A 10,252-nucleotide genomic window follows, 5' to 3' on the forward strand; every position below is an offset into this window, starting at 1 on the left:
TCTACTCAGTCAAAACTTCATACAGACTCCTGACACAAGTTTTTATTTTTATTTTGTAAAGGACAGAAATCCTCTGGCATCATCATTAAAAATCTCTTCACTCTAATATGTGCAATAATCATATGTCTGTGCAATGCATTTCAGTGAATATATTCTCTCAACTGTATAATCTGTTACTTTATATATTAGTTCTATTCCATTATCATTTCAAAGTTCAAAGTTCAAAGTTTTTTTATTGTCACATGCACCAATGACAGCATCATCGGAGCAGTGGAATTCTTGTGATATGGCAGGCAACATCTACGCAGTAGACGACTTTACAAAATAGAAAAATAACATACTACATAACATACAACATATAACATATAACATCGTAACATATGACATAGTCAAATGAAGCAGCAGTTTACAGGTTGAAGGAGTGGGGAATATTAAATTAAATAATATGAATATATGTATAACATTTTCACATTTCCTTGCATTTTTTATATCGCATGTTTACTTTATCATCCTAATGTCTATTTTTGAATGTCCTCTTTGATGCTGTGACAAGACAAATAAAGGATTATCTTTTTTTATCTTACCTTATCTTCTCTAAATATACAGAGTTTGGTTTCCATTCATACTACTTTATCTTTTGAGGGCAGTAGAGGAGCTGTGGCCAATCCCAGCTGACATTGGACAGGTCACCAGAGTATCGCAGGTCAGACACACTGAGACAATCAATCATTTACGCTCACATTCACACCTACGGTTAATTTAGAGCCTCCAGTTAATCTAACCCCAATCAGCATGTCTTTGGGTTGTGGGAGGAAGCTGGAGAACCTGAAGACAACTCCACACAGAACAACTGAACCACTGCAGCACCCTGCTTCTCTAAAAAGGAATGTTAAAATGTGGCTTTGTTACTCCATTAGTCAAATATTGAATAGTTGTTCCTCTTCAGGCATTAAACAGTTTTTATGAAATCATCTTGGAAGTTTAGAGGAAAAATGTGTCCAAAACGAATACATTTAAAAAAACATGGCAACGAGCCCCAAATACACTGATCCTCATCTCATTCACCAAAGAACTTAGGTACAATTAAAAACATGTTTTATAAGAATATCATATTTGTTCATACATTGAATGTTTATCTGTAAAGGCGGGAGATATAGTGCAGTTGCATTTAAATGGAAATACTCAACACACATTTTTGTCCATTGAATGTGATTTATTTTCTTAATCTTTACATAGAAAACAAACAGGACAAAAAAAAAACTCTTTGAAAGTTTAAACGTACACGTAGGTTTTCACACTGTTAGGAAAAGTTATCCAGTCCATTTCCTTTCGTTTTAAATACACAATTCTACAATGCTCTCAGCTGGTCGTATGATCTGTCTTTGACATATATAAAAAATAACTTTTAAATATATAGTTTCTTTAGCTTCTTTACTTTGTGCATATTCAGCATTAAGGAAAAGGCATTAACATGAGGTCTCCACAACAAACTAATACTGTTAAACAATATTATATTACATGATGGGGGCTGCGGACGATTCTCCACATCTTGCATAATATAACATGGATATATGAGTCTGACATATTTCTATATTTCATCTCTTTCAGACACGTTGCAGTTAAAATCAGGAGATGTTAACACGGTGTTATAGGGAGGAGGCTGGATGACGACTAGACGACCACCTGAAGGACGTCCACAGCCTTCGAGTGTTTCAATTGGGTGGACTCGGACTTGTTGCGCGCCCCTTTCTCCGGCGTGCTTATTTTCTCACAGTGGCTCTCCGGCTGACCGCTCTTCTGGTGGCCGAACTCAAAGCTGATCCTGAGCTCTCCCATCTGACAGCGAGGGAGAACCTCCGGGATCCACTCGATCACAAAGGGACTGGCCTCCTTCTGATCTGCCGCCATGCCGGGTCCTGGCAGAGAGAACCACAGTGTGAATGTGTGCAGCTCTACATTCGTGGGTATCACAGCTGGATCCGGTCACTCACCGACTTTGAGGAAGGTGCGGAGCTCCATGGGTCGTATGGCCTGCGGACGATCTGTCCTGTAACCCTCTGGTAGTTCTGGCTCGGGAAGAGGCTCGGGACAGCGAAAACGGGAATAAGAGCCGTCTATGTTTTTCACAAAACTCTGATAGACCTCCAGAGGCAGCTGGAGGGCAGATAGTGAGGAGAGAGAGAGAGAGAGAAGAAGAGGTGAGAGTGGCAAAGTCACTGAAATCACAGTTTTACTCCACTCTGTCATTTTACCTGAAACAGTCTGTAAGTATGGAGATGTTTCTCCAAAATGTTTTAAAAGCACAAATACAGCAACTCATTCAGATGAGATAACAGAAGCATAATAATTGAAATTCATTAACAAAGTAACAACATAATGCAATTCATCTGCCCAGGGCTTAAAAAGTGTTTTACATATTGTGCTGGAGTCTTATTTGAAGGCAAAGTAGTTGAATGCTGTTTTTAAATTGATTCATCTTCTCTCATCTAGATTTTGGCAGCAGCAGCGTTTTCAGTCTGATTCAGAAAGCCCAGGACACAGGATGAAAAGAGATGGGGACATGTCCCCTCGTCCTCAGTGGAACTCACACCCTGGCATAAGAACAATGAGGAGTTTACCTCTGGAGTGTCGAAGAGGCGTTTGACCTGCACGAGGTTGGTGATGTGCCAGGTGTACTTGGAGAAGGAGCCGAGGGGAAGTCCATCGTTTCTCACAAAGGCTGACGTCCACACAAAAAAGACACGAAGAAGAGGTGCCATATTTATTTACCTGTTCGGGGTCTGTTTATCCAGTGTTGGAATATGAATTCAGATCCTGCTCTTAAAGCAACACAATGTTAGATTTGCTCTTGTGTAAACTCGGGTTTGAGTCTCGATTCATACACAGCGGCACACACGTGTATGTTTTATATAAGCTACTATATATATACATACACATACTATATGTATCCCACATGCTTCATAATAATGCAAATTTGAACATTTGAAAACTACCTTCAGTGACTATTAGCAGCACTGGGACAAATCACTAGCCAATTAAAACATCCATAAAATGTTTACTGTCCTCAGTACATACTGAGAATACTGAGCTAATACTGGTTTGTAGAGTTACAAAGAGCTATTCCAGGCGTCCGGGGAGCACTGTGGCAAAGGAAGAAATGCAATTCTCTGAATTATAGGTTGGTGTACCACTGAAAATATTTTAAAGCTGTTATTGTGAGGTTAAAAACAACAAAATTGTGTTGCTTTACACACCGATACAACAATGCTAAATCATGCATGGGAGAGAGTAGAGAATTGTCCGCTGTGACTGACATAGTGTTATATATATATATAGTATTGTCAGATTGTTGATACTGATGCATCAATGCACGGGTATTACTTTACTGTAAGTTTTCCCACCTGTTGTGAAGTTTGGCAGCCTCCTCTTCTTCGATCCGAGCGACAGACGATGCTGCAACGCGTTGAAGAACTCCTGAGGAATGTGGTACACCAGAGGTTGTGGTTTCCCTGAAGGATAAACGACAAAAACAACATTTCACTGTGAACTTTGTTTACTTAACAACATCTCAGTTGCTTTGCTGAGAACAAAGTTATTAGAGCTTCATATCTAACTGGTTCCAATATGCAGGATTTCAATCTTCTTTAGCTTTACCATCGAACTGGTAGTGCATGGTCTGGTGGATCCTCTCTGTGACACTGGCCAGCCACTGATGGAAACCCAAGGTCACTGTGCGCTCGTCCACAACCTGTGTACCTCCTGAGGCATAAACACACAGATCAGATGATCAAGCAGCACAACAAGCTCACATTCATTATTGTCTTTCTTTCTAGCATCAAGATACTTTGTCTAAAATTACTCAAAGATTCATTTAAAGGCCCGAAGTTATTCTTAGGGTCATGGAATCTAAAGTATGAAACATATTAATGGTTAACATGGAGAAAGTACAGATTATTCACTGATATCACTTTTTTGTTAATACATACCCAATATTAACCTTGAATATTACACAATCTAATCTTTAAATAACTCTGAACCATTTCCATTACTTTGTGTGGAGGGCTAAAGTACAATCTGTAGAAGAACCCATTCAAGTTTGGTGCAGATCTAGGATTTTTGTCTTCTTTTCTTTAGCATTGCAAGATATTGATCTGGGCCCAAACCAAAATTGAATTGGTTCTTCCCTGACTCAAACCACATCCCTCTAGTGTTTGGTAATCCACCTTGCGTAATCCTGCTGACTAACAGACACACATCATCTCCTTGCCTATAGAAGGCTAGAAATATATTTAAGAGGTTTGCAGGGCTCTTTTCTGGAAGAAGATCTGCAGATACTTTGGTTGTGTCAGTTCTTTTCAGAAGTGGATTAGTGCTGCAGGAATAGACAGAGGGATGATAAAGATAAAAGCAGATGTCTGAGATGATGTAACGGTCAGATTTCAAGCAGCAGGGAGGTGAGAAGGCGATAGAGGGCGTGGGCTCAGTAGGGGGAGGCAGCACCTGAAACCTTCAGCCCACCAGCCCACTGGGAGGTTCTCCTCTGACCAGCTCTCCTCAGGCTGGAGGCTGACACTCCCTCTCTCCCCGAGCCAGAGGCAGGGGGCGCTGAGGGGGGGCGCACAGAGGCAGGAAATGAGAAGAAGGACAAATCGGGAAGGATCAGACAGAAACAGAAACAGAAGGAAGGACTATGAAGATTCAGACAAACATGCGCTGCAGACTCATCCTGCATTTCTGAGTGGTTGACGCTCTGTAGCAAGCCTGTCAGGGGGCATTAAGAGGAAATCACCAGAGAGAGATTCCTCCAGGCGAACTTTCTTTGCTTTGTGATGAGAGCTGGCTGCTTCGGCCTGATGCTGCAGGGGCTTCTCGCTGTGACCTGCTGAGCCACTGGGAGAACTTTGCTGCACAGCTGAGAGGAAAAACAATGAGAGAAACACAGGCACAAACAGAATAAGTCAAAGGAAGTGTCTGAAGATTGTTCAGCTATTCCTTTCAAACAGGTTACCGTACAGCTAGCGTACCACTGGGCGTGTAGCCGATGAAAGGAACGAACTCTGCAGCCAGTTTCTCATCGCTCGCGAAGGCGCACACACAGGCGTAGAAGTGAAGGCAGGGTTGTGGTGTGGCCGAGCTGGGAGGAGAGTGAAAGCTGGAGGCTCCACCTGCTCCATCAACACCAGGTTTGTTCCTCCTGCTGCTGCTGCTGCTAATGCTGCTGCTGCTGACCTGGCAGGCACAGTGGAAAAAGCTGTGCTGCTGCATCTCTCTGCCCTTTCTCTCACTCTTGGAAACCTCGGACAGTCCGGCGGCACCTACGGTGAGATGCAGGAGGCCCAGGGGATGATGGGAATCCGTGTGGCACTTCACCACCAGCGTGTCTTTGGAAACGCGCTGCACCAGGGGGCCCGGGGACTCGGTGGCCAGCCTCCAGAGCTCCTCCCTGGCCTGGATGGAGGCCTGCAAACCCTCCAGCACGGAGCTCTTTAAGGTCAGCGGGGTCGCGCGGCTCTGACACTCTATGGCTTGTTTGATGTGGACGCAGAGGCTGTCGGAAGACTGCTTGGAGTTGGCCGCCCCTGATTCTGCCTCGCCCTGATTTGACCTTTGACCTTGCCTGCAAGAGGGCAGAAAGCAGCGGCCCAGGTTGATGCGGGTCAGCAGGGTGCCGCCGTCACCAGTGGCTATGGCTGTGTCGGTAGGGACAAGCTCAACGAAGCCCAGCTGTGTAGCCGTGGCTCCTCTCCCTCTGTGACACACTGAAAACACCTGGACTCCTCCGCCTGAGCCGCCGGCCAGGACTCCTCCCCCGTCGCGCTCCTTCCCAACCCTCTCCTCGCTGTCTATTATCACCTTCACCACCTCCACCGCACATTTCTTCCTGGTTCTACCTCCCGCTGAGGCGTTTCGGAGCGATACCCCGCAGGCCTTGTTCTTGCAGCTGAGCCCTCGGGTGCCGTTGTAGACGCCACACTGTGGACACTTGCGGATGCCGCGCAGGGTGGCCCTGCCCAGGTTGGAGAGGAAGGATGGAGTCGTGGATGAGCTTTTCCTGCCGTCTCGCTGTTTCACTGCCAGGTTGGCCGGAGTGGTCAACGTCTGCGGAGCGGAGGGCGAGACGACGCTGGATGAGGAGGACACTGTCACTTCAGTCTCCATTCTGCTGCTGAGAGTTCAGCTGGAGGTGACGGGACGTGAACCTTTTCAAAGAGGGAAAAGGAAACAAAGAGATGATTTTGAACACAGAGCTCAGATGGTGGTGGTAGAAGTCATGACCTTTGATCTTCAGTCTGAGGTCAATGTTTTCATATTGTGCTGCTAAGAGTTCTATCCAAGACCGAATCTACAAAAATATAAAGACACAATCATTGATTTTAGAAGATTACAGCCCTGTATCAAACAAACTTCAAATATAACGTTTGTCGAAATTGTTCCTCAGTTCAAAGACTTTTATTACATCTTTTAAGGTGTGAAATGCTTTTATGACTTTATTCCATCTGTATTTAATAGATCTGTTCTTCCCATGGACACCCACCCTCCAACTGACACACACACAATAAGAGAAAACCGCTGAGTTGTTCAGGGTTGTTTTGTGTCGCAGCTTTATCTGTTTCAACAAGCTTTGGTCAACTTGTTTCTTTCTGCAGTTGTTTTGTCTCTTTCTGGACATTTTGCGTGTTTGCAGATGTTTTCCATGTCTTTGTGGTAATTCCTTTTTTTCATTACGTTTAACTTTCATCACACAGACCAAAACTAAAGAAAACATACAATACAAACAAAAGCATAAAAGAAAATAATCACAAAGGACAAAAAAATCATAATATAATCTGTGGTAATGTTGCATCTGTTTTGCAAAAAACCTACGAAAATATACAGTGCCTTGCATAAGTATTCACCCCCTTTGGACTTTTCTACATTTTGTCATGGTATAACCACAGATTCAAATTTATTTCATCGTGAGTTTATGTAATGGACCAACACAAAATAGTGCATCATTTGGAAGTGGGGGGAAATATTACATGGATTTCACAATTATTTACAAATAAAAATCTGAAAAGTGTTGAGTGCATATGTATTCACCCCCTTTACTGTGAAACCCCTAACAAAGATCTGGTGCGACCAATTGCATTCACAAGTCACATTTGCAAGTCACAAAATTAGTAAATAGGGTCCACCTGTCTGCAATTTAATCTCAGTATAAATACACTTGTTCTGTGACGGACTCAGAGTTTGTTGGAGATCATTACTGAACAAACAGCATCATGAAGACCAAGGAGCTCACCAAACAGGTCAGGGATAAAGTTGTGGAGAAATATGAAGCAGGGTTAGGTTATAAAAAAATATCCAGAGCTTTGAACATCTCTCTGAGCACCATAAAATCCATCATAAGAAAATGGAAAGAATATGGCACAACCGCAAACCTACCAAGAGGAGGCCGTCCACCCAAACTGAAGAGTCGGACAAGGAGAAAATGAATCAGAGAAGCAACCAGGAGGCGCATGGTTACTCTGGAGGAGTTGCAGAGATCCACAGCTGAGGTGGGAGAATCTGTCCACAGGACAACTATTAGTCGTCTACTCCACAAATCTGGCCTTTATGGAAGAGTGGCAAGAAGAAAGCCATTGTTGAAAGGGATCCATAAAAAATCCCGTTTGGAGTTTGCCAGAAGCCATGTGGGAGACACAGCAAACATGTGGAAGAAGGTGCTCTGGTCAGATGAGACCAAAATTGAACTTTTTGGCCTCAATGCAAAACGCTATGTGTGGCGAAAACCCAACACTGCCCATCACCCTGAGCACACCATCCCAACAGTGAAACATGGTGGTGGTAGCATCATGCTGTGGGGATGCTTCTCTTCAGCAGGTACAGGGAAACTGGTCAGAATAGAGGGAAAGATGGATGGAGCCAAATACAGGGAAATCCTTGAAGAAAATCTGATGCAGTCTGCAAAAGACTTGAGACTGGGGCGGAGGTTCATCTTCCAGCAGGACAATGACCCTAAACATACAGCCAGAGCTACAAAGGAATGGTTTGGATTAAAGAATGTTAATGTCTTAAAATGGCCCAGTCAAAGCCCAGACCTCAATCCAATAGAGAATCTATGGCAAGACTTGAAGATTGCGGTTCACAGACGGTCTCCATCCAATCTGACTGAGCTTCATCTTTTTTGCCAAGAAGAATGGACCAACCTTTCCATCTCTAGATGTGCAAAGCTGGTAGAGACATACCCCAAAAGACTTGCAGCTGTAATTGCAGCGAAAGGGGGTTCTACCAAGTATTGACACAGGGGGGTGAATACTTATGCACCCAACAGATGTAAACTTTTTTGTTCTCATTATTGTTTGTGTCACAATAAAATTTATTTTGCACCTCCAAAGTACTATGCATGTTTTGTTGATCAAACGGGAAAAAGTTTATTTAAGTCTATTTAAATTCCAGTTAGTAACAGTACATAATGGGAAAAAGTCCAAGGGGGGTGAATACTTATGCAAGGCACTGTAGATCCTTCTTATTATGCAGCTTGATCATGTTACATTATTGGATCATTAGTAGTAATGCATTCACATGCCAGCTGGTTCAGGATGGAATAAACTTACCTAGCTTTTTGTATCATTAAAAAATATATATAATAAGTGTAATTAATTGTTTTAAAACTTTTTGAAGCAACAATGCCAAATCATGTACTGGTTTCATGTTATAATCTTATTATTTAAATTCGTTTGTAATATATGATGATTTAATGAAATGAATTGGGTGGATTTTTCTACTCAGACTAAACAACGCTTCTGAAGATACAGAAAGATTCAAAAGGCCCTTCTCACAATTTCCTGACATTTTATAGCCGAAGCAAATAATCAAATAATTGAATCAATAATCTACTGATAATGGAAATAAGCTGCAGCACTGACTGTGTATTAATCTGTAATAATTTATCATATTTTGTGAAAGTGTTAATGGCTTTTGCACATTTCACCTTAATTTTAAAAGTATCGAGTATAGGATTCTATAATAGAAATATTGGAGAGTAACTGTAAGAATATGTTACTCTGAAATTTTAAAAAATCAACTGTTTTAATAATGCAAAATTCATTTAAAACTGCACGAGCAGAAATCTATATTAACTGACTTTCTCCCACTGTCCTCGATTATAGATTCGTTATCGTTGTCATCCCTGCACACTGTACAAAACTAATTTCCCTGCAGAAACAACATATCAAATTAAAGTTAAAACTATATGTTTTTAGATGCATAATGACGTGATAAACTTTAATTAAATGCACTCAGCCTTATTGAGTTCAGGGGTTGGACCCACATGGCTGTTTAACACGCAGCTGCTCGCTGTGGACTCGCCACCTGTGTGACACGTGTGTGCGTGCAAGTGAAATGCTCAAAGTACCTGTCTCCGGCTCTGTTTGGTCAGACCAGCTTCACTCTGGCTCCAAATCCGCCTCGACCGTCGCCATTGCTCCTTACATCCCGACAGCCGCATTGCGCCTGTAACGACACTCCCTATTGGCCGGAGCAGGTCACGTGAGGAAGAGGCAGGAGAGAAGGGCGGGGGGAGGGGGAATTGACTCTGTCGGAGCGGTGAATCATGGGAGCTGGAGTTCACGTGCACCGATGGCCGAGTTTCCAGGAATTTGAAACATGGGTGAGAGAAAATAAGTTGTCAGCTTAAAGTTATTAAAGATGAGAGAAAATGCTCAAAATGTAGGTACATTAAATACGTTATATTATACATTTAGACTTGATTATGTGGATGAGCATTAAAATAATCTACTTTAAGTGAGATTATTTGTTTCACAGGGTTGGACTGGGCCACAAAAGATGGACGACGTGCCTCTACTTCCTCTCACTTACCAGAAATGAAGCCAAATCATCCCCGATCCGAACGCTGCCATTTTGCGACTGGGAGATGCAGCCACGGCAGCGAGGTCACCTGTTCCCATGTGCTCCATCAATCGGGGATCAGTTTCAGCCGTCAATCATGACATATCTTCCTGTTTTTACAGCATCGAATAACTAATCAGAACCAAACGTACACCTCATGTGGCTTTGATATTTTAGATTTGTCCATATCCCACCCACTAACATGGAGCAGGCAGGGTTTATCACCAATGCTGCAGAAGATGCCTTGGCTTGTTTTTTTGGGGGGGGGGGGGGGGAGCAGCAGGGTCGATCATGTTTATATAGTCTATGCGGTCTAGAGTCTAGAACTCTAGACCATGAGTGTTTTCTCAGTTTTGCAACT

The 10,252-nt window shown here is 42.9% G+C and overlaps 1 protein-coding gene across 1 annotated transcript; it reads right to left on the reverse strand.

Annotated features, from left to right (window-relative positions):
• Nucleotides 1-1,252: 1,252 nt before the first annotated feature.
• Nucleotides 1,253-9,519, reverse strand: c19h2orf42 (chromosome 19 C2orf42 homolog). Its single transcript, XM_053411999.1, has 8 exons — nucleotides 9,398-9,519; nucleotides 5,025-6,200; nucleotides 4,790-4,912; nucleotides 3,655-3,759; nucleotides 3,402-3,509; nucleotides 2,619-2,719; nucleotides 1,992-2,154; nucleotides 1,253-1,916 (listed from the first exon to the last, which is right to left on the reverse strand). The coding sequence occupies exons 2-8, from the start codon at nucleotides 6,157-6,159 to the stop codon at nucleotides 1,672-1,674; spliced, it is 1,980 nt and encodes a 659-aa protein (XP_053267974.1). The 5' UTR covers nucleotides 6,160-6,200; nucleotides 9,398-9,519; the 3' UTR covers nucleotides 1,253-1,671.
• Nucleotides 9,520-10,252: the final 733 nt, after the last annotated feature.

Source organism: Pleuronectes platessa, chromosome 19, assembly GCF_947347685.1.
Source record: "Pleuronectes platessa chromosome 19, fPlePla1.1, whole genome shotgun sequence".
NCBI classification, from domain to species: Eukaryota; Metazoa; Chordata; class Actinopteri; order Pleuronectiformes; family Pleuronectidae; genus Pleuronectes; species Pleuronectes platessa.

What these genes read in the sequence shown, in the direction of transcription:
- c19h2orf42 (XM_053411999.1), bottom strand. Translation starts at nt 6,159, where the DNA reads ATGGAGACTGAAGTGACAGTGTCCTCCTCATCCAGCGTCGTCTCGCCC. An exon ending in CATCGGCTACACGCCCAGTG is followed by an intron (nt 4,913 to 5,024) that starts GTACGCTAGCTG and finishes TTTTCCTCTCAG; the next exon opens with CTGTGCAGCAAAGTTCTCCC. An exon ending in GCCTCTTCGACACTCCAGAG is followed by an intron (nt 2,155 to 2,618) that starts GTAAACTCCTCA and finishes TCTGCCCTCCAG; the next exon opens with CTGCCTCTGGAGGTCTATCA.